Source organism: Onychostruthus taczanowskii, unplaced genomic scaffold (genome assembly GCF_017590055.1).
Source record: "Onychostruthus taczanowskii isolate IOZ18803 unplaced genomic scaffold, ASM1759005v1 scaffold7, whole genome shotgun sequence".
Classification (NCBI taxonomy): Eukaryota; Metazoa; Chordata; class Aves; order Passeriformes; family Passeridae; genus Onychostruthus; species Onychostruthus taczanowskii.
Genome location: NW_024504786.1, coordinates 2,949,123 through 2,976,058, shown reverse-complemented (window position 1 = coordinate 2,976,058; position 26,936 = coordinate 2,949,123). Strand labels below are relative to the sequence as shown.

At 45.6% G+C, this 26,936-nt stretch overlaps 1 protein-coding gene across 2 annotated transcripts; it reads left to right on the top strand.

Annotated features, from left to right (window-relative positions):
* Nucleotides 1–1,633: 1,633 nt before the first annotated feature.
* On the top strand, nt 1,634–20,920 carry C8A (complement C8 alpha chain). 2 transcript variants are annotated; one of them, XM_041421688.1, is made up of 11 exons: nt 1,634–1,740; nt 3,848–3,944; nt 4,879–5,023; nt 6,093–6,237; nt 7,836–8,025; nt 9,263–9,463; nt 10,773–11,013; nt 15,345–15,473; nt 16,093–16,250; nt 18,276–18,498; nt 20,769–20,920. In XM_041421688.1, the coding sequence occupies exons 1-11, from the start codon at nt 1,634–1,636 to the stop codon at nt 20,918–20,920; spliced, it is 1,788 nt and encodes a 595-aa protein (XP_041277622.1). The 2 variants fall into 2 exon arrangements, with proteins under 2 accessions (XP_041277622.1, XP_041277621.1); XM_041421687.1 differs by having other exon boundaries at nt 16,081–16,250.
* The last annotated feature ends 6,016 nt before the right edge of the window (nt 20,921–26,936 follow it).

The following is a 26,936-nucleotide window of genomic DNA, read 5'->3' as shown; positions in this document are numbered from 1 at the left end:
GGGGATCGCCTCAGGCCAGTTACATTTCCCTACTTCTTCTCCCAGGCGAAAGCAATTTAGGTTTAATAGTATATTAAAAAAATATTAAACCCCTTATTGGAGTTCTTGTTGCACAGGCAAAGAGAGGAGAAGGACTTTCTGAGCCCAGCTGCAGTGCATTAGTAGGTACAGGATTGCATTAAAGTACTCCCCAAGGTCACAGAAGGGCACTGCTCATTTCATTTCAATGCAGAGTTTACCCCTGAGCCCACATTTCTTAGTGTTTAGCAAAGACAAGCCCCAGGGTCACTCTGAACTTTAATTACATGAAAATAACTTGCTAAGAGGCCCTTTCATTTTGATAATTTACAACACCAGCCATTGAAATGAGCTTTGCAATTGATTTGGGAAATACACAAATGACATATCCAGCCCAGCCTTTTGTGGACACAGGACAATTCACTGTCTGTTTAACAGCTATAATAGACAAGACCAGACTTTCCTACAATAATTACACTTTCTCTTGAATTTATTGAGGTTCAAACTTCCAGCTGTCTGCTGGGAACACTTCATTTATACACAAAGCATCTCAGGCTGCTTGTGCAGAAGCAAAAGCAGGGAGAAACAGGCACTTGTTTGAACACACAAGTACTCATGGATCTCTTACTCTTTTTTTAACTGATACCTAATGAAGATACAGATTCCTTGTGCATTTTTGTGCCTACCAGGGCCCTTAGGGGTATTTTGGAGGCTGTGAAAGCTTTAAGAAACAGCAATAAGGCAACTTGAGCTGTGACCAAGTGTCTTTCCCATGGCCATTTTTATTTACTTCTAACACAACAGAACTAAATATTGTCATCTTGTGACCATTATCTTAAAAATAAATAGCCTGTGGTGTTCTTGCTTTCTGTGCTATTGCTTTCCTACTCTTGTGCACGTCCACTAAGACTCCACCCAGCTAAAAGCATTAGAGCCACCACGAGCAGATGTGTTTGCACAAGGGATGGCCACAACAATTTCAGATGTAGTGGATGTCTTCCTCCCCCCAAATCACTTTAGAAAGCAAGGAATTTGATTTTCACGTTGCAGTGGCTGTGTAGGGCCATCCAACAGCCAGGTGATAACTCACATCAGCTTTAGAGGTGGGAAACTGCCTCGTGGGGCTGGCAAGGGGAGGAAGCTGATCTGACATTTCCTTCGTGTATCTGGGAGGTACACGCTCCCCATAACACAATTTTGTGCTAATCTTCAATTTGCTGCACTGGGAAGCTTTTCCCTGGTCAGCAACCAGACACATCAAAATTACAGGGAAGTCACTGTGGGAAATAACACGAGTTTCCCCCTCCTTCAAATTAAAAGGAGGGCACAGGTTGGGTGAGAAACACACTGCTGCAATAGGATTGATTGACTTTAATGTGGAAACAGTTGCACAGTTTAATATATTTCCTTGCCAGAAAACTGGGAATTTGTTTCCAAAAGGGCAAAGGCCTCTGGGATGTGTCCTGATTCTTTGTGATTGGATCTGTGCTGCTGTCAATGATTTACTGCAGCATTTCGGAGCCTGGTGGGCTCCATGCTCCTTCCAGCACTCCTGAAAACTTAAAAGCTTTGGTTTGCAGCTGATCTGTAGCAAACATTTACATATGGCAGAGCAATGTGGTGGGGCCTGGCTCAGCTCTGTCCCTTGATCCTGTCTGTGTGCTCCCTGTCTTTGACACCAATCCAGGCGTGCAGAGAGCTCCAGGCACTGCCTTCCCACAGGTAAGTCTGTTCCCTTCCCCACGTTTCCATACAGGAATTACCAGCACGTCAGTCAGCCCATCAGTTTTGTCCTGACTTGAGGCATGTGCACAAAGCTACTAGGAAAAAAAAAAATTAAAAAAATTAAAAATTGGCAGCTGTCCAAAGCCCGAGCCAGGCATCATAATTCCTTCTTAAAGGAACTGTTTGCACAATGATTTTCCTTTTACAGATGACTATTAAGCCTTCTTAAACTTCCTTACCGAAATTAGCAGGCTGGGTTTGGGCACTTGAAATGAATTCTCTATACAGGATGATTTATGAGTTAATATTTTTCATATTCTTTTGCATTCTAATTATTTTACACTCGACAACACGAAGCTAACAAGTGCATGTGAATAACCCAGTTTTCAGTCCAAGCCAGATCCTCATTCCTCAGGTTTTTTTTTCCCATGAACAATATTACTAACCTATCCAAGTGTCACTTGGGCTTTGAAGGAAAGGAATAAACAAGTTACATTTTTTTCTAAAGCTATAGTGTCATGATAGGGAAATGGGTGGAGGATTTTTTTCTACAGCTATTAATTTCAAGCTTGTTGTAAAGGCAAATATGATTTAGGAGGATCAAAAAAAGGTATCAGTGATAATTGGAACATGGAGACAAGGAGAAGGCAGAAAGGAAAAAAAACTGTGGCAGTGATACACTTAATTATGGAGGCTTATTCCGATAATCCCTTTTGAAAATGAACAAAGACAAGATTTTTGATGTTTGATGAACTTATCAAACAGGGCAGAATAATGAAGAGGTAAATGTAAAATCCAATCGAAGGTGAGCCAATTAAGTACTTTGCCAAGTGCTGAAGGATGCAGCCCACAAATCCTCCTGTCAGAGCAGAAAGGCACCAATACCTGCATGTCCTCCAGCTCTGGGTTCACCTGCAGGCTCCTGGGTTTTCACCTCACACAGATCTGCACCCACGGGCTCCCTTACTGAGCTGCTGTGGCTCTCCTTTAGTCAATCTCTCTTGCCCAGTCTCTGATGAATCCCCCATCAGCTACATACCTCTGCTAATTATCAATATTTCTCTTTGGACTGCAGTCTTGTAAGTAAAACAGACTGCTCATTAGTTAATCACCAAAATAATAATAAAAATAATAAGTGTTCTGATTCGGAATAAACCCTCAAAATGCTTCAAAGGCAAACGCAAGGTTGTATTTGCATGCCAGAGGTTGCTCCTCAAGACAAGGAAATGGCTCATAAAAATGAAGGTTTTAGGGTAGAGACAGAACTAAATTGTAAATAAATTGTAAATAAATTGTAATTACTGGGCTGGGAGGCAGGAGAAGTATTTTCTGGCTGTTGTGTAGTGAAATTCAGAGTATGTGCAGAGAGTCCAACCCAAGAGCCACTACAATGCCATACCTTTGCCCTTTTCTCCTTTCATAATATTCCTTTAGTTACTTTCTTCTCCTCACAATTTGTGTGTTTTCCTTTAGAAATACTCAACCAACAAATTCTTAGGAAGGTCCTTTGTACCTTGCTCTCTCAGCACTGTTGGTGCAGCCATTCCCACCCCTCCACAAAGCCCATGGAAACCAGGATGGGATTTCACACTGGCCAGGAAAGATCCTGACCATGAGTCCACAAGGGTGTAAAGAAAGTGACATCAAAACAGTCTCAGTGGTGATAAACGTCCCTGCTCCTGGAGATTGTGGTGTGCTTCTGAAAAGAAAGGCAAAAAATTAGCTTTTCTCTAAACCCTGCCTCTTCATGACATTGCTTCTGTTTACTCAGGATGGTTGGTCACATAAATATATCTATATAATTTTTTTTTTTTAATTGCAATCTACCTATTGGAAAGGGCAAAGATGTCTTGGGAGAGCAGGAATCCCAAGACAAAATCCCCAGGTGCTGCACCTGCAGGCCCTGCTCAATTCAGATGGTGAATACATGGATGGGACATCCAAGTATTCATCATGTGAATCTGAAATGCTTCCCATTTCCTACAAACCAGCTTCCTGGTGGAAAAAACCACACGCACAGAGATAATTTTCCCCCTTCCAGCCTTCAGCCCCTCTCAAAACACAGCTTCAAAGACCTCAGACCACTCTTTCTTCCCCTCCCTAGAAGAAGCAGCAGAGATGTTAATTCTCCAGCTCCTGTTGACTGTCAGCTGAGCCAGTGGTCAGGATGGACTGATTGCTTCCCTTGCCAAGAGAAAAAAGTAAGGATCCACTGTAATGTATTCATTTATCTTCAGATGTGTCTGTGATGAGGATGTACACACATTAATTATATATATTATACATATTCATCATTCTGAAGCATCCAGTAAACTCATCCAAATATGATGGAAATGCTCCTCTGCTAGAGAGGCTCTTATTTACCCTGGTGTAAACTGGGGAATAAATTCATTGGAGACAGCAGAACAGGAAAAGCAAAATCAAGGCAAATGGTGGAAGAATCAGGCCAGAATACTTGCCCAAGACTTTCTTCCTTTTCTGTCTCAGATTTAATTAAGTATCCCCTGATTCTTAATGCAAATAGTCCAGTGAAAAGAAATTTGAAGCAGCCTTTATGCGTCAGCTCCTGTTCTCATATTTTTATATCATTTCACATATGTCTTCATAGTTTGAGAATTTATTTTCACATACCTGACATAATTCTGCTTTCCACTGAGTTTATCTTATCCCTGCCTTTTTTGTTCCTGTGCTTATAGACAGTATATTATCAGTAAATAATATAGCTTTTCTCCCTTTCTTTTTTTTCCCCCTTCCAAGTTTGAAGAGCAGCAATTCTCATTAATAATCCATCAGAAATGTTGCAGGATCAGTGCTGTAATTAGTGTTGGTGTCCATCTGAGCCTGGTGCATTGCAGGACAAAGCACATGCAGCTAGAAAAATGCCATATTTTTCCAAGGCATAAAATAGAGAGTTTTTAAACAGCCATTCCAGCCCCCTCTAAGTTCACGTGTACGAGCTCCAGGCAAATCTGAGCTCCCAACTCTGCTGACTCTCCTGCATGTATCACACACAAAATCTTCGAGCCCCCCACACACATAAAAATCGGGATAGCTATTAAAATGGTAGTTTTGCTTGCTGCCTGGCCTGTGGAGGGGATGCCTGTGGGGGACACACGTGGCTGTGTCTCTGTGCAGCACCGGTACCGGCGGCTGCTGCAGCCAGCACAGTTCGGAGGGCGACGCTGCGCCGGGCACCTCTGGGATGAGCAAGCCTGTGGAGCTGAGACAACCTGCTCGGGGCCACCAGGGTGTGGGCAGGACTTCCAGTGCAAGGAAACAGGTGAGTGACCCAGGCACAAACCCCTGCCAAAAATGTTTTGGTCCTGGGGGTATCAGTCCCCTGCCCCGGGCAGCAGGAGGGTGAAGCGGTACAAGAGAAAGCAGGGAATTTCTCCTCTTCAGTGTTTCCCCCGGACTTTTGCAGAAATCCATCCATGCTGCAGTCAGATCTGGGTAGAAAAGAAGGGTGTGTGACATGGAGAATGTGAATTTTTCAGTGGAACAAAGAGAGCAGGAATATTCTGCTCTAACTGCTGCTCCCACAACACGCCACGTTCTCCCGTGTTAGAGACAGAGTTCAATCATCAATCCAACCAGCAATCATCAGTTCAACCAGCAATCTGTTGGGGTGATTTAGTTATTTTTAGCCATCTCCAGCTCTGAGGATTAGGATATAAAACGGCTGTTCTCTGAAACTTTGACTAGCCTTGACAGGTTTTTGTTTCTACACAAATGGCTCAAACTTCCTTCCTGAGCATTTAACGAAAATTCTATCAAAATTTGGAACGACAGGCCAGCTCTGTGACCAGCTCATCAGCTGGAGCAGGTTATCAACACTCCACTGGGGTAAACTAAACAGTGCCAGTTTCCTCCTCAAGGCTTTCTCCACGCTCCCAGAAGCAAAAGCCCTTCCACACTGCCTTTCCTGAAAATATCCATTCTTGTAATTAATTATTGCAATCAACTCCCCAAATGCCTCCTGCGATGGGAAGAGGAAACCTTGCACTTTAATGAGATGGAGTTGACTTCCTTAAGCCAAGGGGTGAAGCTATTCCTACAGCAACTTTCCAAGGGTGTGATTTTAGAAAATAAATTCAGGGCAGCGAGGTGACCTCTCCTTGATTCCGACCTGACAGAAGCCCATGGGAGTGGCCAGCTTGGACTCTGTGCTGTGTTTAGGTCCCAGAAGCTTGGAAAAGCCAATAACCTGTGGAATAATGCTGTGCTTAACACCCAGCATGACTTCTGGTGGCCTTGAGATGTGGGTGAAAAACAGCACAATCAATGCAAGCTGCCAGCCAGGATTCCTGGAGGGTGGATAAGCCACCGCCTGCATCTGTGCACTTTAGGGCGCTGCATTCAACGGCATCTCGTGTGCAATGGAGACAGAGACTGCAGAGATGGGTCTGATGAGGATAATTGTGAGGATGAAGACATTGAAAGCCCTTGTGAACATCTGTTCCCAATCCCAGGGGTGGAAAAAGTAGTCCAAGGGTGAGTAATTAACCAATAGCTGCTCCTCTTGCAATCAAAACAGGATTGTTTCTTGTATTGCTCTTCCTTAGTAATAGCAGTGGTCCATGAATTGATAGGGGGCTGTACAAAACCCAAAGGGGAGGTGCTGTCCCATGTGACCACGGGTAGCAATGAGGGATCATTCCACCTTTTATTTCAAATTCTGTCCTCGATCTATTACCTGATCACCACAGCACTTGTGACGCCCTTTTTATACTCCTGAAAAAACAGATCCCAGTTATCTCATGGCTTTCTCCAGTTGTTAAAGGTAAGAGACTAAAGCAAACAGCAGACTTTGGAGATGCAACACTCTGCTGGCATTCATCCTTAAAGGGGATTTAACTCCAGGATTTAGGACTTCAGAGCACAGATTCAAGGCAGAGAGCCTGAGCTCCACACGAGTATATGTAAATACTCCTATCCATGGAAAGTGTCTCCCTGTTCAGTTTCAAACTTTGGTTAGGTAATACAGACAAAAGAGAAATCTAGAATAAAATGAAACTGAAAGGCAAATTGTGACTGTGACACTCTCATTGAAAACCTTGTATTTTAACCAAGTTAAACTCAGACAGGGACATGTTTTCCAGTTTCCCTTGGAAAACATGGCCCTGTCTGTGGCAGAGGGATTGGAATGAGATGATCTTTAAGGTCCCTCCCAGCCCAAACCACTCTAAGATTTTATGAACATGAGCTACAGGATGAGAATGGAGCCAGCCATTGTGTAACTTTCCCATCAGCCCAATCAACTCTCCCTGAGGTCCATGAGATAAATGTTTCCCTGGCCCAGGGACTGGGAGGGTCCCTCAAAAGTTTTACAATGCATGCATTAATTTCCACTGAGAACCCTGTTTAATTCTGCTCTCTGAAGTGTTTCTCCTGCAGAACACACAAAAGTAGTGGCATTTGCTATCTTAGTCCTAAAGATGGTTCCCTGTTGAGAAGAGCAGTGCTGCTGTCTAGTTTGAATAAAGCTTTCACTTTGGGCCATTGAATTACATGGAATACTAAGTAATAGGAGGGATTTCAGAGGGCAGCAGCTGTGAGGGCTGGAGAGCAGGAAGAAGGAGGAATAAGGAAATAATAAGTGACAGACTTGGCAAAGCACAGGCTTCATGTCTAGGGAGGGTGTTAACTACCCTGAGAAACGGGACCATTATTAAAAAGAAAGAGATTAAATTAAGACAGAAAATAATTGCAGAGAATGCCAGGAAGCACTTTGTGACAATGAGATGCATTAGGCTCAAGAGGAACCTGGAGGAATTCCAGGACTTTGGGACTTTCATAGCTGTGCTTGCTGGGAGGGGCTGGGCAACTTCACTGATTTCTTCCATTTCTCCCATGCGAGCCCAAACTAATGCCTTGGAAATAAAATGGCTGTTTGTCTCCTGGTAGCTTTGGGAAGGAGACAGCAATGAGACAACAAACCCAGCCCAGCCTTAAGCTCTATTCCAGTTCCTCAGGAGGCCTGAGCACAGACAACCTGGTGGTGGGGGTATCAGCATCAGGAGAACCTGCGACAGAGAGAGGCAATAAAACTGGAGTGATGGATGAACTCCTGAACGCTACCTCTTTCCAAGGTACAACATCCTGACACAGGAAGGGAGGCAGAACATCTACGACCCGGGGTTTTTTGGAGGGCTCTGTGAGTACGTGTACAACGGGGAGTGGCGGGAGCTGCGCTACGACGCCGCCTGCGAGCGCCTGCACTACGGGGACGACGAGAAGTATTTCCGCAAGCCTTACAACCTCCACCTGTACCAGTTCCTGGTGAGTGCTGCAGGAGGCCCAATTCAGCAGCAATTCCCCTGCAAAAAAAGCCAAATTCCCCGCTAAGATATCGGGTACATTTTGTGTGTAGTTGTCTTTAAGGTACCTCAGCAGGCACTCGATGGTGTAAATGCTGTTTATGGCGCATCAAGGAAGGCACGTGCTGTATCACCCAGGCATCCCCATTCCTTCCTCTGGCCCAGGCAGCACCAAGAGAAAGCTGTTTTCTCTAAATTCTGCTCTTAATGGGCTGTAGAGCTTGCAGAAGCTTTTTGCCTCTCTAGGGATGGAGCTGGCCATGTGTAAAATGGTAACAGTGCTGCTGGTTCAATCTTTGAAAGCATTTTAAGTCTATGGCATGGCCACAAGGAGCATAAATCTGAATTCTCAGTGAGACAGGGATCCTGCAACCCATCACCAGGGATCACAACACCTATAGTCCATAAGGTCATGTCTGATACGTTGGACACTGATCCAAGCAGAGCAAGGATTCAGTTTGGGTCTCCTACATCCTAAGTGGGTGCCTTGGCCACACTCTTAAACATTTATCATGTTTTTTGATATGAATGAATGAAAACACATGATTCCTGGGAAATGTTACGCAGTGCAAGCAGCTTTCATACTCTCCCAGCAGGCAGAGTCCCTTAGTTCCCAGTTTGAACACTGGGGCTGGCTTTTTACAGAGCTGGCAAATGACACAGCTCAGACTCAGCAGAGCTGCTCGATTCCACGTGCCCGCAAAGTAGAGCTGTCAAGGAAAAGGTCACTTCTCCAAAACACAGGCAAAACAATGTTTGTTTTCTAGCCTTGCCATTGTAAATAGATGTTGAATTTCTCTTTTCCTAAATAAATTCATCCAGAAGCAGGCTGGAGAGAAAAAAAATTCAGTCCAAATCATTAGGATTTGGCAGAGATGTAAGGAACTGGAAGGAGGGTTTTATAATGGGAACTGTCAGGCTGTCTTAATAGGTACCATTACCAGCTCGGGCTTTGAGTGGCTAAACACAAAACCTTTCCCCTGCTTGGGGATGGAAGAAGCAAAATACTTGGCTTCATCCACATTTCTCACATATTTCCAAATGAAATAGCACGGGACTTAATTCCTTATTCCACCTTCACTGAAGTCAGTGCTGGTGCTGTCAGAAGCATCATGGCCTTCAACAGTGGTATTCAAGAAATAGAGATTAAAAAGAAAGGGAAGCACCTGAAAAATTAATGTCTGCTCCTTTCATTTTAGGCTCATGCTGATTCTGGATTTTCTTTTGAGTTTTACGACGATTCAAAGGACTTGCTTGACGCCCTTAAAAGTGATAAATCCAAAACAACGGGTTTCACCATTGGAATTGGGCCTGGAGGTGCAGATCCCATATTAAACCTGGGCCTCACATTATCAGGTGGCAAAGGAACCCTGAAGAATTTCACACAATACGATGCAAAGGTAAAAAAAAAAAAAAAAAGACCCAACCAAATCAGTGATGCATCTGCTCCAGTGGCATCATCTGTGCCTCACATGGTCTGGCTGTAACTTATGTCAGTTTATTCTCTCAGCTGCATTTTTTAACACAGGGTAATTGTACCTTAATTTGTTCATGTAATTGCAAATGTATGATCGTTAGGGATCCTGTTTGCTGTTCTTGGTATGTTTCAGCAAACAGGGAGTGGGAATAAAATTGAATTACGGAGTGCCACGGCACATGTCATCTCAGCCCATCCTGTTTCATGGCTACATTAAGCACATAAATAAAAAAAAATGCTTGAAAGTGACGATGAGGGAGGAGGGAATATCAAGATGCTGATCAAAACAATTATCCTCAAGGAATGATCTCTAATAGCAAATACATCTTGCTCCAATTAATACGAGCTGCCTCGTGATGGAGAAATGGGCTACTTTTTACAGGAGGTTAAAATACCACGCTGAAAAAACAGCACCTGATAATAGGGTGTACTTCTCACAGAGGGCTTGCATCATGGACTGGCAGTGATGACCTCTTTCCAATCTAATAACATGAGTGCTGGTATTTCCCACATTTACCGTGCCCCATCTCCACTTCTCTCCGGGCTGCTGACAGAAAACAATAAAGAAGAATTACTTTGATGGTGTTCCGAGTTAAAATGCCCTTAAAAGCTGTTTGAAATGAGTACCATTATAGTATTTACTGTGCCCTTGTCCAGATTCACATGATGTTTGCAGCTAAATGATGATCAGTTATTGGAGGAATCATTTAAAGGGCTGCTCGTGTTGTAGGGGAGACTTGTGCAAAGCAATGGCAAATACAGAGGTGGAGCCTTGGAGCTGGCAGTATATCCAGGAAATTCCTCCTCAATCAGCATCTTTCTGGCCAAGGAATCTCCCCCTCTGCTGGGCTGGGCTCGACCCTTGTGCTTTGCTACTCACTGAGTTTGTGAAAAAAAGCAAAAAGGGAATAAACAGTATGGAAAGGAAACCAAAAAAAGAAATTGGAGAAACGAGAGGAGAATGGAGGGAAAGCATGGGGAGACCAGCTCTGATCCTATTCACACATCAATAAAACCCCTGCAGTATCCAATCCGCCCAAGGCCCTCCACGTCCACAGCAAATCGGAAAGAGACTTTAAAAAAAGAACTACCATTATTTCTTTTAAAATCAGGCTTGCTTTCATACACACACTGACAGTCAGAGACTCAGCCTTTCCCCTACAAGCCTAAAGAGTAGAAATTAATTTGTTTAAATGAATGTTGACTGCAGCTCCCCTTTCCTTTACCTGCAGGATGTTGGATTCATTAGAGCTGTGACCAAGGTGCAGACAGCCCGCTTCACGATGAGAAGGGACAACATTGTTTTGGATGAGGATGTGCTGCTCTCCCTGCAGGACCTCCCAGACACCTACAACTATGGCATGTATGCCAAATTCATCAACGACTACGGCACCCACTTCATGACATCTGGCACCATGGGGGGTGTCTTTGAGTACATCCTTGTCATCAATAAGGAGGAAATGCGAAGAAAAGGTCAGAAAATCAAAATATATCCTCTGTTCTCAGCTTTCTGCTTTAAACCTGGTATTTCCAGCCTGGTGGCACTACTGGCCATGTGGCTTGGGATTAGCTTGAGTGTCACCAAATGTGGTTCCTGCTCTGATTTCAGAAGTGCCTGGGTGAGGGTTTGGTCATTAAGGAAGGAACCTGAGCATCACTTTCTCCATTTCTTCAATGTCACTTGCTAATCTTCTCCCATTTCTTGTCATCTTTGTACACCATGAATGCTTGAGGGCTGCAAAGCCACCCAGAGCTCAGCAAATCAGCCCTCTCACGTTCCAGCCTGCTCGCAGCGAGGGCCACAATTTTCTGTAAATGGAAATACTGCACTGCACTCAGCAATACCTCTGCCACTTCACTCTGCTTAGTGCCACATCTGGAGACTAACAGACCCCTGTTAGCTCCAGTTCTCAACAAATTGGAGTGTATGAGGCTGGAGGGCCCTACCTCTAAATCTCAGTTAGACAAAACACCCACTGCAGACTCCGAGAGCCCGAGAATTGCCATTGCTAGCAAGTCAAAAGCATAGCATTTCTCCTAATTAAAAACATGGGATACAGAACAATAATATGGGATTTTAGCTCAATAAGCAGGTTGTCAACTCTTGTAAAGGCGTCAACAATGCAATAGATCCCATTTCCTCTAAGGGCCATCACTCTGCTGTGCTGAGGGTACCACTGCCTTGGTAACTCCAGGCCAGACACTGATGAAGAAGGAAATTGTGATCTTGGACAACAGGTGCAAATTGCTGTAATTTAAGTAATTTCAATAATTTTCATGGTTCTGCCCGAGATTCTGCCTCTGGTCTGAAATGGCTGGGTCCCATCAGCATTTGGATAACTATGCACTTCACGGTGCATGCCAATTTTTCCACAAGAAATTACTGATTGAGAGAATTTTCATCAAGTTCCCGAAACTCTAATGTTTGGAAACATGATGCCTCTTCAAATTACTCCTTCACTTTGAAGGGTGAGTGATATAGAAGTGAACAAGGTCTTGGCAAGCAACCTCTTCAGGAAGCAGACTGCCAATTTCAGAGGAAGAATTAATCGAGAGCATGTGGAGGGAGGCTATTATTTTGCTTTATCTTGTGCTTGCTGTGTATGTAAGGAGATTTTCTGCTATGAGATGCTTTATCTTAGGAAAGAAGGATGCTGAAGTCCAGCAAAGACAAAAATGTGCCCCAATAGAGATGTAATTTTCATCCTAATGCAGTACCATTCTGTAATTTTCATCTAATCCAGGCTCTGCCAGAAAGTCCACCCTTACAAAGCCAGCAGTGCTCTGTGTCACACAGTGCTGACCCAGAAGGACCCACCTGCAGTGTCTGATATGCCACTGTCTCAAAGCATTTAGATAAAAAAACCCTGATTTCTCTTAATGTTGATCACAGCCATGCTTGGAGGCTGTGTTTGCAAGAGGATTATCCTTCTTCCCTGAGGAATGGTTAGGATCAGGATGTAAGTGCTCAAGTCTTAAAATTAGAGCTTCCTAAGATGAGTCTGAAGCTCTGCAGATGCATCACTGAGTCCCCATGGTGCTGCTTTAGGTCAACCCCTGCACCCACCCAGCCCCCGAGGCTGTAAATGCTCTGGAACAGAGAATATTCATTTTTTTTTATGTACTAGGGACTAAAGCACAAACTCAGGAAAAAGATCCCAGCCCCCGAGGCTGTAAATGCTCTGGAACAGAGAATATTCATTTTTTTATAGACTAGGGACTAAAGCACAAACCCAGGAAAAAGATCCATTGGCTGAGTCCTCCCTAAATGAGACACAGCTCAGGTGGTCACTGAGCATCTGGCTTGGACTTGGAGCATTTAGGAAACCTGAATTTTGAAAATGAATTCACCTCCTCTCTTTAGGTATCCACAGCTCACTGCAGAGCTTAGGGCTGCAGTTTTGCTGCCAGACCCATTCCCAGCTCTCAGGCTGCAAGGGCTTATATGGATGTGGTCACGAGTGAAATAAATACATATGTCAGAGCGAGGTCCCTCGTTGCTCTGCCATCAATATTTTTCATTACTTGTTTTTAAAATAGATTGTTATGGTTCTATTATTTAGCAGAAAACAGTATAATGTGTTCACACATTACAAGAACATTTATGGGAGGAACATTATGCGCGGAGTAAATTAGAAAGAGTCTTCATATATTCTGATTAATTCAAAATGCAGCAGTAAATCTTATCACTAGAGCACATTTAACTATCTCAAATTATATCATATAAAACAAAAAAAAAGCGCCAACCCTATCAGGGCTCTCCCCCTAAGCACTGATATTTACTGAGGCCACCCTTTTGCAGTGATAACCACTTTTCATTTATCAAGACCTGATCTTGCCACGACCAATAGCGAATGGTATCGACAGCCCCTCACTGAACATAATTACTCAACGGGAACCACGGCAAATCAATTAATCAGGGTGTTCCTCAAGTTTAATTTTATGGCACTCCAGCACCAAGATAAGCAATCTCTCATGTTGCTTTGGGTGAGTGAACTTTACCCACTGTGTTTACAACTGTTGAACAGTTTAGTGCAGGTAATTGAGTGCCACGCGTTTAATCTTTCTCAAGGGCCCAGTTTTGCAGTGGGATGCAGTTCCCAGCTAAAATCTGGAGCGTGTTTCAGCTCTCACCACTTTGAAGCCAGGAGCTGCAGCCCCTTTCTCAGGATGCTGAGTACCTAAGCAGGGTTTGGATCCACCAGGCTGAGGAGCAGATCTGTGCCCCAGCTGGCTCCTGGAGGGTGGGCAGAAGGGAACAAGTTTGCAGGTGACACCCCAGAGGGACCTGGACAAGCTCTGGGCCCTTGGGAGCCTCATGAGGTCCAGCAAGGCCACGTGCAGGTGATGGAAGGGGATCTGCAGTGCTGCATCCAGCTCCGGGGTGCCCAGCACAGGAAAGACAAGGAACTGGGTGGGGCAAGTCCAGAGGAGACCACAAAGCTTAGATTAGAGGAGTGGAGAACCTCTCCTCTGAGAAAAGGCTGAGGGAATTCAGGTTATTCAGCCTGGACAAGAAAAGTCTCCAGTGAAACCTCACTGCAGCCTTCCAGTTCTTAAAAGACATAACAAAGACAGGTTTTAATCAGGGCCGGTTGTGATGGGACAAGGGGTGATGGATTTCAACCAAAAGAGGGCCAATGCAGATTAAAGGAGACATGTTTTACAATGGGGTTGGTGAAACGCTGTTGCCTGGAGAGGTGGTGGATGTCCCATCCCTGGACACATTCAAGGCCAGGCTGGACGGGGCTCTGAACAAACTCGTGCAGCTGAAGATGTCCCTGCCCATGAGGGAGAGGGGCAGGCCCTTAAAGGTCCCTTTTAACCCAAACCATTCCACAATCCCACAAAACCAGAGCCAGGAGTGTCTGAGCAGTATTTTAAACACAAGCAAGGCAAGGCCCTGCTCCCCAGCGCTGAGGTGAGGCTCTTCAGCACTCCAGGGTGGGACTTCGACAGAGGTTTAAACTTCAGACCATTAAACACACAAACCCCACTGACCTCTGAGCCTCCTTTCAAAACCACACTATGGATCACCAGGCTTCTTTGGAAAACACTTTAAGGCCCTCTTGACAAAAAAAAGAGCAATATGAAAGTTACCTGTTACTTACAATACCTGCATTTACTGAAATCAATGGACTTTTTAACTACTAAAGAGGACGGCCTTATATTTGCAGTACACTGAAGTGCTCACATAAAACCAGGCTATATGAAATATGCACATTGCTTACCTCGGTGAAACCACCTCATTAGTTCCCTTCTCCCCTCTGCAGAGGCTTCATGGCTCTCCAGTTACATATTTTCATGATGTATGTGGTGGTGCTGGCAGCAGCAGGCAGGAAAGCTCTGGCAGCTCTCAGCACACACACACCATTTCTAAGGTACTCCTTAAGGTGCTGCTTAAGCCATTAATGGGTGGGTCAGATCCTGAATTTAGGAAAATTAGTGAGGATCTATTGATTTCAGCTCCTGTTCTGGCTTTAGTTATGAGTTAGTGTGTGAAAAAACCAAAGCTTGTTGTTAAATATATAGATCAAACAGGGACATTTGTGCCTGAAGCCTTAAGATTTTTACTTTCGTCTAATATTTTTTAAGGAAACAATTTTTTACACCTATTATATGATAGGCCCAATAAACCCCAATAAAATATTGGGGTTTTCCACTGTCCTCTGCTCAGAATAGCTTTTGACTTCAACATACAAGCCATGAAAGTAACTGAATCTTTTCCTCAGTGACAGAAAAAATAAGTAAGAAAATGAACACCACGAGTCACTGAATTTACCTGTCTACTTTCTGCTTTGCAGCCATCAGCACGGAGGAGATAAGTGCCTGTGTTGGCCTGTCCCTTGGCATTACAGCCAGCAAGGAGATCCTGCACCTGGGAGCAGCCCTGACACACTCTGACTGCAAACAGAAAGGACTCCTGAATACTGGTACAGCAGCAGGGCAGGGGTCTCCCGAGGCTCCTGGGGTCACCTGGGCACAGAGATGCGTGTAGGGTCACACAAAGTGTGAAGAAGGGAGCTCTGGTGCTCACCAGACGAGGTGGGACCACAGAAACTTTGGGTCCGCGTCTGCAGGAGGACTGATGCCTCTTAAAAGAGCAGGAATTAATGTAGCAATATCTGGATGAGAAATAGAGGCTGTGGGGTGGCTAGGAGGCTGCAGCCCACAGCAGTGACAGACTGGGCGTGCATGGCAACTAAAAACAGTCAAAATTGACTCTAAAAGGTACTCAAAGAGTGTAGGAACCCCCAGATTTGTACATTTCATAATGAGCTACAGACAGTGATTGCCCATGTCCTACCCAGAAACCAAGGCTGGAGGAGTGCAGGCTCTTCAGGTCTTACCAGCTTAGAGGATTTGGGATGCTCAAGTTGTCACCTTGTGATGAGGTGGCAGGGCTCACCCCACAGGCAGGGAGCACTGAGCTCACATCGATCCTGGGAGGCAGCCCCCTGACAGCACCACTGATCTCACCTCCATTTAGCACTTTCTGGAGCCTGTGTGGAAACAGCAGCTGAATAATACCTGTGCAATTCAACCTTGCAGATGCTGAGAGCCACGGTGCAGTTGTGGAAGACATTATTCCCCGGATTAGAGGGGGAGATACCAGTTACAGTGGAGGGCTCCTGGAGAGTTGGGACGGCAGAATGTATCGTCACTGGGGCAGGTCATTAAAATATAATCCTGCTGTTATTGATTTCCAGGTAAGGCTTTTCTGCAGTTGAAGAAACTCTGCTGCTCTAAGGAATGAAAGTGTAGCCGAGCAGATCATTTCGTATTTTTATTGTGATCCCATCACAGAACAAGATTAAATGTAATGGGCCACTGATCTGGTAACCTCTTATTCATTTCACAATGGGGAGTACATCTCCCACTGACTGCATCCACAGGGAGACAGACAAGGAGCTTAATGCTGGATTAGTGCCAGGTTAAGTTTCTGATGTGCTCCCCAACAGCTTCACAATGAATTGCAGTTGTATTCATCCCTAATATTCTTCCTGATGCTGTCCAGCCTCCTGCATAAGCAGGGGACTCACAGGGGGCTGGGGAAGGTGTTTTGTTACCCAGCAAAAGCTCTGCAAAGACAGCCCCCCTCCAGGGGTTCTCTGAGCAGGGAGCTCCTGGCTACTTTGTCAGGTGGGTCCTGTCTTTCTCCACACTCCAAAAAGGTCTGTGGCCATGAAAATCAGAGAGGCTCTAGACTCCCTTTTGCTTCACTGGATGCCCCATAAAATGGGAAGATCACTGAAGCATCTCATAGGGCTTCTGAGGGGGGAGGAGACTCATGAAAGCAGAGGGGAAAGGGACAGAGAAGGGCAATCCTACAAACAAATAATCCAGGGTTGAGCTGGCAGAGGCACGAGGGGGTGGCCACAATTCCTCAGCTGTGGTCAGCAGGACCACAAGCACCCCAAGATTACCAGTCTGCTCCAGAAGAAGCTGTAGAGTGTGGGGGAAGGATCTCTGTCGTGGCAGGGACATGCTGCCATTTCTATCCCTCTTGTCTTCATTTGAAAGCAGGTCTGAAAGCTCTGACAGAGAGTGGGAGAAGGGAAAATGGATTTGGGAATTATCTGTCTTATTGGCAGGGCAAGAAGGACTGTGCAAGCCTTCCTGGGCAGCAGCTGGTGGCAGAAAGATCTGATAACACAGAAGTGCTTTCGGTTCCAGCTGCAGGTTATTCACCTTTTTGCACAAGTTCCCATTAATTCTGGCCAAGATTTCTTGCAGTTTTCCAGTAAACCATGCACTGACCTCTCTATTTTCCAGTAAACCATGCACTGACCTCTCTGCTCCAGAGCTGAGCAGTCACCCTGCAACCAGAGGGGCCACATAGCAGCTCTTATCTGCAGCCCCCTCAGTTTGTCAAACAGGCTTGTGCAAATTTGCCTAAGAGCTCTTCCCAAAGCCCAGCTGATCCTGATCCTCCCCATGAATCACCCTCCCAGTGCCTTGCAAAGTGAGCTGACACCCAGCTCTTCCCTGGAACAAATTCCTGGCCTAGACAGGGAGCGTCTGCACAGGTGCATCGATGGACAAATGTAAATAAGTGTCCTCACACAGTCCCAAATTCTTAGCTTTAATACTCATTGAATATTAATATTCAGTTGGGCAAGTTATAATTGCTGCCCAGACTGGACTATTTTTGCTGACTGGTATAGAGGAATTGGATTTTGCTGCTGGAAAATATGATGAGCGAGTTACATTCCTAAAGCTGTAGATGACAGTATTATTTCACTACATCAAAGGGCAAAAGATATATAGGCAAAATTCCTCATTCTCAGCATTTACTGGATATTTCACAATCTGGCCACTGCAAGGAACAGGATGGCAATACATTTTGATGATACCCTCTGTCCAAAGCTCTTACCAAAACATTTTCTTCAAAAAGGCAAAAAGCATGCAAGAATCACAAGGACTGTGACAGCACTAAGAAATCAGTCAAAAAAACGGGCTTACTGGGGTGTTTTAATTTATCATTCGAATCCCTACTAAAACTCCAAAGCATGTCCAGAAAAGCCAATCCCACACAAACCCCCAAGATGAGGAAGGTTTTGGAACGGTGGCTCCTCACTGGGGCAGCAACACATTTGCATGATGTACATGCAGCTGTCGAGGAAGACAAATGAGCTTTTCCCCGAGTCCTGAATTTCTCCAGCAATGTCACAGCATCCCAGTCGATGCCCGGCTGAAATTATTCCCATGCCATCCATCTCCATCCCCTGCAGCTGCAGCCCATCCACGAAATCCTCCGCAGGAGCAGCCTGGGCCGCGTGGAGAGCAAAAGGCAGCACCTGAGGAGGGCTCTGGACGAGTTCCTGCTGGAATTCAGCCCCTGCCGCTGTGGGCCATGCCACAACAACGGGGAGCCCGTGATGGTGGGGGACACCTGCTCCTGCCACTGCCGCCCTGGATACAGAGGAGCCGCCTGCCAGCACTCCCAGCGCCCAGGTGAGAGCCCAGCCTGCAGCAAAGGGCAGGGATTTCCCTCTCCACGTGGCTAAAACAACATCTCCTGGCATCCACACACGTGGTAGTTCCTGGGGTCCCCAGGACGGAGGAGGAAGGAATGAATCTGAGTCCATGTTCTTAGAAGGCTAATTTATTATGATATGATATGATATGATATGATATGATATGATATAACACTATACTAAAACTATACTAAACTATAGAGAAAGGATGCATCAGAAGGTTTAGCAAGAATGATAACGAAAACTCGTGACTGACTCCCCAGAGTCAGACACAGCTGGCCGCGATTGGCCATTAAGTTAAAACAAGTCACATGTTGGATAAACAACCTCCAAAAGCACGTTCCCAAGCAGCAAAACACAGGAGAAGCTGAGGATCCTCAGTTTCCCAGGAGAAAATCCTGGGCAAGGGGATTTTTTTCCAGAAAATATGACAGTGCCACACACATCAATCCCTTCTGTGTTTTGTTGCTGGGTTGTGCTGAGCAGCCCTGCAAGAGACAGATGTGCAGCTCAGGAGATGGGGTTTAAATTGAAAAAGAGCAGGGTTGGGTTAGATATCAAGAAGAAAATCTTCCCTGTGTGGGTGGTGAGGCCCTGGCACAGCTTGTCCCATCCCAGGCAGTGTCCAAGGTCAGGCTGGACAGGGCTTGGAGCAGCCTGGGATAGTGGAAGGTGCTGGAATGAACCCACGGCAGAAGGGTTGGAATGAAATGTTCCCTTCCAACCCAAACCATTCTATAATTTATTATTACTATAAATAGAATACTGGAAATGAGGGTGTGTTTAATTGCTGGATTAAATCCAGGAAATCCTCTGGAGGGCTTGTGGAATCCCACTAAGGATGGCTGCTCCAAGGGGTAGAGCACAAACCTCAGCAGGCAGGGAGGGGAGGGAAGAGAAAATGCTCAGGTGAAGCAACTACTCATACAACTTGCCACCAAAAAAGCTGTTTTAGTAAAAAATTGCTACATTGCCAGATTTCCCACCCCCTCCTGGGATGCATTTTGACTAGAGTGTCTATTTTGGGGTGAAAAAATATGTTTTTTCTAAGTGACAGGCTTGTATTTATGTTTTCTTTGTCACTTTCTATACTATCCTAAAAATGTTAAGTGGGTAGCAAAAAAAGCCAGGGTCGCAACAGGCTTTTTCATTTCCAAAAAAAGTTGCAGCTCTCTCTGGCTATTTTTGTCCTGATTCATGATGACAAAAAAAAAGAAAAACAAAAATCTAAATCTCAGCACACGAAGCTGGCAGAAAAATCCATCTTCAGAGCAGTTCCACCAGGCAGAGCTCCAGGCCTTCAACCATGGGCTCATCACTGGGGTCTCACCAGTGGGAAATCAAAGCTGTGATGAGACAAGGAGTTGGAGCAGAGCTGGGGAAATGGTTTGTGAGCCTCAATGCCAATGCTTTGCTTCAGTGACTGCAAAGTGGGTTTCTTTAAAAAGCTCAGGTTCTTTAAGTTGTCTCCAAATCTCAGGAATTTGCTTGGGAAGCCCAGGACCTGCCACCAAAGCAGAGCACTGGACCAGCCAGCCCTGTGCTCCTTGATTTTAGCAACAGTGGGGACAGGCACACTTCTAAACTCATGGACAATTTTTAATTTAAATTTTTAGTTGCAAAACTAATTTAAGACCAAACTAATTTTTTTTTTTTAAAAGCACAATGTTCCAGCAGATGGAAAATGCAGTTTCCCAGCCAGCACTAAGTGAGAGCATACACATCCATTTGCACTGTCTGGATTAATAAAGTGCCCAAGCCAGGCATGAAGGCCAGATGAGTAAATAAAAAACGACAGTAAATGACAGCCATCAAGCATTCCCATCATTCAGGAGCACTGCCATAATCCATAGTATCGACCACTCCTGACAACTCAGTCTGTACTGTAATGAAAAAGCTTTGAAATGACCCATCCCCAAAAGGACTTTCCACAACATCCCCACAGCATCAGGGGACTTCTGTCTCTCTGCCTTGGTCAGAGGCAAGGAAGCTGCTGCAGAGAGAGCTGTGAGCTGCACTTTGGGAAGGGAAAACTGAGGCAGAGGGTTTCAGATGAGAGGGACAAGAAATTGCTGTTGGTGTTTGGGGTGATGCTGATTCATCTCCCCTGGCTTCAAAGTCCCTTGATCTCAACAGCCTGGGCCTGGCTGGCATAGAGCAGGGAGTCCATACCCAGAGAATTTTCAGCCAGACCTGAAATCCCTTTTGTTGTTTGTTTTTTTCCCTTTCTCTTCTGCGTGTCCCCAGGCGGTGAGACGGACGGGCGCTGGAGCTGCTGGTCGGGCTGGTCGCCGTGCCAGGCGGGGACGGCGTGGCGCAGCCGGAGCTGCTCCAACCCTGCCCCGCAGCACGGCGGGCAGCCCTGTGCTGGCAGAGACCTCCAGAGCAGAGCCTGCTGAAGGCACAAGGTGCCTGGGACCGGGTGCTTTGGAACCCGGGCTGGGCTATGAATACTCCGGGCGTGTGATGGAATGAACCCCTGGGAGGAATAATTGACCAGAGATGCGTTTCTGCGTGTGCTGGATGCACTGTGTGAAACCTGACCCAGTGCTCCAGTGGTTTTGCCCCACCAGATGTGATGGGAGCCCCACCAGATGAGATGGGAGCCCCATCAGTGCCCAACACCACCGCTGCAGCACAGGAGATGGCACAGAACCCACCCAAAGGAGGTGGAGCTGCTGGGTGACCACGGGGCTACAGCGTGTCACGGAATAAAGTCACTGTGAGTGTTTGCACCACTGAGCTTGACTCCCAGGGAGTTAATATATTTTCCTTTGGGAAGCAGAGGAAGAGCTCACGATCCATGCAGTTGGCATTGACATATGTGGCACGAAACTTTTGTAAGTTGGCACTGTCAGATCTGTAAGTCCAGCATATTGGCCAGGGCTGCCTTTGCAGCAAAGCCATATGCTGCTCTGCATGGAGAAGGCTTCAGCCTGAAGATGCTGAAGCATCCTTGCAGAATGCAAAGCCCAAGCTGATGAGGAATTTTACATAAATAAATAAAGCGATAAATAGAGAGGCTCGAACGCAACCGTTGGGCAGAGGATGTTCCCACACAAGCAAAGGCTTTTCCTCTGTAACATCAGTGATGAATTGACTATTAGCACGCAGGCATTTTATCTCCCAGGCACACAGAGCCTGAGAAGATGCTAACAGGCTGCTTGATTTAAGGGGCTTTTTTGAATGTGAGACGTAAATCTCAGCACAAGAATGCACACAGTATTGAACTGTGTCCAGAGACCACGGCGAGAGCCTGCAGCTCCCTGTTCTTAATGAACTGCCACAAAAACCTGGGATGGACGGGAGGCGAATGGCACTTCATTTTACTGAGCTTTTCATTGCAGGGGGAGAAGCGGGGGGAAAAAGCCCTGAGAAGGAATCAGGCATTATGAACAACAACAGCACCAAAACCTCAAAGCACAAAGCAGCCCTTCTGTAGGCATTTGAATGGAGAGGGGGAGCAGAAAGGAATGGTGGTTTAGTGAAAGAAATTGCTCAGGTGCTTGGAAATGCTTGTTTTTCAACTGTGTGTCAGTGGGGATTTACAGGCTGACACCCAGCTGATGTAAATCAGTGTTGCCCCTTCACTGCAGCTGATTTATGGCACCTGAAGATCTGGCCCCATATTTTCTTTTGTGGGCATGTTTGCCAAAGGCCAATTTTTCCACCACTTTTTTTTTTTTTTTGCTTGTAAATGAAACCACGGGCTGGAAACAACAAACCATGTTGTCTCAACCCCTGAGATGGATTGTTCTGTGAAAAATCCCTTTGCTGGGGGGCAAAGCTGTGGCCCTTTGGGCCAACCTTGCTATTCCAGGTAAAGGAGCTCTTCCCCCAGAGAGGAATTTGCTCCCAGGGGATTGAGTTTGGTGTCTTCTGTGTTAGGAAATGCAGCAGCACATGGACCAGTGTGACTTAGACACCCAAAGGCATGTGAAATGTAGGATCCCAACAGGTGATTCAATGAATTTTCTTTGGCATTGGGCTGCCTGGTTATGTGGAAACATGAGTCAGGGCTCTTACACCAAGGACTTACACCACATTTGGATCACAAGCAATTCTTACCTTTACTTCGACTTCTTAGGACTCAGGAAAATGCCTGCAAGTAAATGAGATACAAAGCCACCTCAGTCAGAAAACCAAGTACGCTTCTTTTTTGACCAGAGGGGAGAAATTAATGAACAGAAAGATCTGATGCCTTGGAGGCTGGAAAAAGATGGGGCCTGCAGGAAAACAACCTGCATCCTCAGTTTTTAGAGCTGTTTCTAAAAGGATAAATCAGAGAAGAACCACAAAAAAAAAAAAAAAAAAAAAAAAAAAAAAAAAAAAAAAAAAGGAAATCCAAGTGATTAAAGAAACTGCATGAAACATATAAATAAAAGCAGAAAAGCTATGTTTTACCTGAAATTGCTCATTCTCATCACTCACCTCCCAGCCCAAGGCACTGAGACACAAACCCAAGGGCTTCCTCCAAACACCAAAGGCAGGTGGGGAGTGCCCTTCTCCTCCCCCTCCACCCCAGGGCTCAAACATCCACATGCTGAAACCCAGGAGCAGCGAAGCTGAATTCAGAAGAAAGGAAGAAGCTGCCTGTAAGGTCTAGGGAAAAAAAAAAAAATATTATGAGCAATTACACATTTACAATGGCAGTGGAAGAAGCTAATATATCTCATGCTGAAGTGGGCAGCAGGAGAGTTGTGCAAGATGAGATAAGCAGCAAAAATGTACGTTTCTTAGTTAAACTAAAAGCTTAGAGGGTACAATAAAACACTGCAGTTCCACCCGGGTTTTAATGAATGGATTTTCCCCTCTCGCACACTGACATACATTTGATATAGTTATTTATCCTATACATTTCTGGAGGCATATTTCCCAGGAGACCTTGTTTATCTCGCTCATAAGCACATGATGGATGTGTGGCGCTTTGGATAAATGGTATCACAATCAGATATTTTTATGGATATAGGCAAACCGGGTTATTAACAAAGGAAGGGCAGAGAGGAACCAGCACGCAGAAGAAAATAGGGAATGATTGATGACAATACACCTGAGGTTGCAAGGTGTAGGCTCCAGATAACCAGCTAACAGAAGAGGAGATAAGGGCAGTGCTTGAGACAGAGCTGTTTTCCACCTCAGGGTCAATGTCACATCAGCTGCCCCAACGCCTGCGTCCCTCTGAGCCTGGCAGTTCAGAGCAGGCAAAAATTCCCTGGCAGGAACAGCTCAAAAATTGTTGCCTTGGCTTTTTATAAAGTGGAATGCACAGGAACAGGCAGGTACAAAACCCTTCATCCCACCAGAAAAACCTGAAATGAAAGAAATGTCCATGTTCTGGTGAGTTTGGGGAGGGACTGGTGTCGGTGGGGCTGCCCTGTTGTCCACCACAGTGGGACCTGTGGTGCTGTACTACAAATAAGTAAAAATATTGGTCTAAAATGGTAATAATTATTGTATTCAATGCTAGCTTTTTGATTTACAGAAACAGGAGGTATTAAAATAGGATCTAAAAGGAAGATAAATCTGCAGGCATGATTTGACCTGAAATCTGGCAGCTGTGCTGGCTGCTCACTGGGCTCTTCAGCCACCAGGGTAAAACCAAGAGTTTGAAGTCTGGGAACTGCTCTGCATGGCCTCTCTGGGTTGCTTTCAACAGAACAGCTCGATGTGGGAGAGAACCTGGGCAGGAGCAACTACATCCACCTGGAAGTGGGAGGAACAGCAGCATGGCAAAGCCATTTAGCAATAGTGAGTTTGCAAATCCCCAGCTGCAGCCTGGACGACGTTCCAGCCTCACAGGTGAAGTGTCTGTGTGATATGACACCACAGGGAGCACAAGAGTCCAGGCTGGAAAGCAATCCAGCTTCCCACTGCTGATGGAGATGTTAGAGTGGCAAGATTCCAGCTGGTTTTGTCCTGGGAAAGCTGGATGAGGCAATCAGAACTCACCTGGAATACCCTCCTGGGAGTTCCCACAGCCAGGATACCCCAGCAGCAATGTCTTCAAGCAGAGAGGTGCAAATAAACAGCAACCTCTCCATGTTCATCCTCATCTTTTCCTCATGAAAACTTGTGAAAACACAACATGGAATGCAGGAGAGGAGTATCTTAACCAGGGGAACAGGCTGGAGCAGCAGAAGCAGTGCTGAACACAAGCACAGCCTTCCCCAGCCCTCACACCAGGGTTATTAATCTGAACTTACACAGGGAGGGACAGTTAGGAACACCACTAAAAGATGGTACCAAAATTTAATGCCAACCAAAATGAAACAATAAAAGCTTCAGCATAGTATGTTTTATTACCCTCCAGGTTATAATAAATCATTAGTTAGGTGAATCAAAGCACAAAATCACAAGGACAAGATAAAGTTATGTCCTTTATGAGAGGTTTCTAAACCTACAGGCTGAATATTCAGCCACTGCTGCTCATACTTCAGTCAGACTATCCTGATGATCTTGATGACTGTCAATCCTCTCCTTTCTTCCATCAAAAAAAACCCCCCAAAAACCAAATATACAAACTCAGGTACTGTCACATCTTGATGACTGTCAATCCTCTCCTTTCTTCCATCAAAAAAACCCCCAAAACACCAAATATACAATCTCAGGTACTGTCATCACTTTAAAAAATCTGTTTTTCTGGTTTGGGAACAACAACCCCAAGTCAGGTCACTGCACTTGGCTGTCCTTGCCACAGCATTGGAGAGAGGCACCACTGCTGTGTGTTTAACCAGCTTGATGATCAGGAAAGGTGGTTAAATTTACAAAAGCCACTTGACTCATCTGAGAAATGTCCTTTCTCAGATTACACTGGTGATTTTGAAGAAGGGCAGGCAATGACACTGCAGTTTGTGTCCTCAGAGGTGAGCCATGCTCAGGGTCCTCCCCTCCAGAGCTTCTACAGAGCCCCTAAAAAAAACCAGGAGGAATACCCTCCTTCACACAAGCAGTGACCTCTTTGACCATGACCCAAAAAGGAATCTCTTGGCAAATTTCCACCACACAAAAGATATTGCAGCTACACAGTGGAAAAGGGAAATGTTTTGGGTTGGCAGCTAAATGATGAAGGCCATAATGAGCACAGAGCCCTCTTGTTTTACATATGCAGTGTGCTCTGCCTTTCTTAAAGCTGTCACAGGAGCCCTGTGGATGAGTGTGGAGGCGGCATGAGGGCTACAACTAAATGCATGTTCCTTTGTTGAGATGTCAGGGAGCCTGAGCTGCTCTCACAGGAATTGCATTCAGACAACGTCAGTCTGAAAGGGAAGGAAGGGACGATACCAGCCCACCATCACCAGCCCTGCTAAAAATCCCTCAGAAGTGTTTGACCTTGCAGATGCTAGAAGACTCACAGCACTCATGCACAACTTTGCACTGGTGGAGTTCCCTTTTGGAGCAAAGCTGTGGCTGGTTATTTCACTGCAGGCTCAACCAAATGCATTTGCAAAAATCATTTCCCACCAACAAAGCTGCAGGAGGCAAGCCCCTGGAAGGACCCAGGCTCACCACACGGTGCATTGTTGTAAAACTCCTCTGCTGTTAGACCTGGACTGTGATGCACAGCCCCAGGGATGGTAATGAAAGGCAAATCAATTTGTCTCTTTTCATAGTGAACTCTCTCCAAGTCAGATGTCCCACCCTGGGTGGACTCCGCAGCAGCTGGAAAACTGGATTTCACGGGATCAGACTTGTTAACCACAGCTTGTCTGGGGCAAACACAGCTACTAAGGGCAGAAGACCTCAGGGGATGTGCAGACAGCTTTTTAAAAATGTTCCATTTGTCCCACAGAAGCTGTGGCTGCCCCATCCCTGGAAGTGTCCAGGGCCAGGCTGGACAGGGCTTGGAGCAACCTGGGATAGTGGAAGGTGTCCCTGCCCATGGCAGGGGTGGGAACAGTAGAATAAATTGGGAAAACAGGGCAGTGAGGCACAGTGGCTCTAAGTGTCACGTTAGATACTGCAGTGCTCATTGAGATTTAGGCTTTAATGTGCTGGATTTTGCTCCACACGACACAGCTGCCTTCACAGGAGCTGGGCATCAGTGCACATCCTGCTGCACGTGAGATCAAAGTGTCTCTTCTTATCTCAAAGGAACCTTCACCAACAAGACAGTACAGTTTGAAATCATGCAGCTACCAAATGCAGACAGAGATAAAGCTTGTCTCATTTAGCCCACTGCAATAAAGACAGGGAAAAGGCAAAATACAGAAGTCAGTAAGCACATTCAATCCTACGGGATAACTGCACATCCAAAGGTGTGGTTCCTAACACCCTCCCAGCTCCCAGTGCCTCCTGAAATGTTTCTGATTGGGATGAGACCCATGAGCAGAGAGAGGCCAGCTCAGAAGGCCAGTGAGGTGATGTCTTCCCCAGCAGTCTGGCCATCAGGTTTGTGTGAGTCCCTGCTGACTCCTG

Excerpts from the sequence above, each read along its gene's own strand:
- C8A (XM_041421687.1), top strand. The coding sequence starts at position 1,634 with ATGTGGTGGGGCCTGGCTCAGCTCTGTCCCTTGATCCTGTCTGTGTGC. Across the intron at positions 6,238-7,835 it reads GTGGAAAAAGTAGTCCAAGG|GTACAACATCCTGACACAGG; the intron begins GTGAGTAATTAA and ends CCTCTTTCCAAG. Across the intron at positions 16,251-18,275 it reads CTGCTGTTATTGATTTCCAG|CTGCAGCCCATCCACGAAAT; the intron begins GTAAGGCTTTTC and ends CATCCCCTGCAG.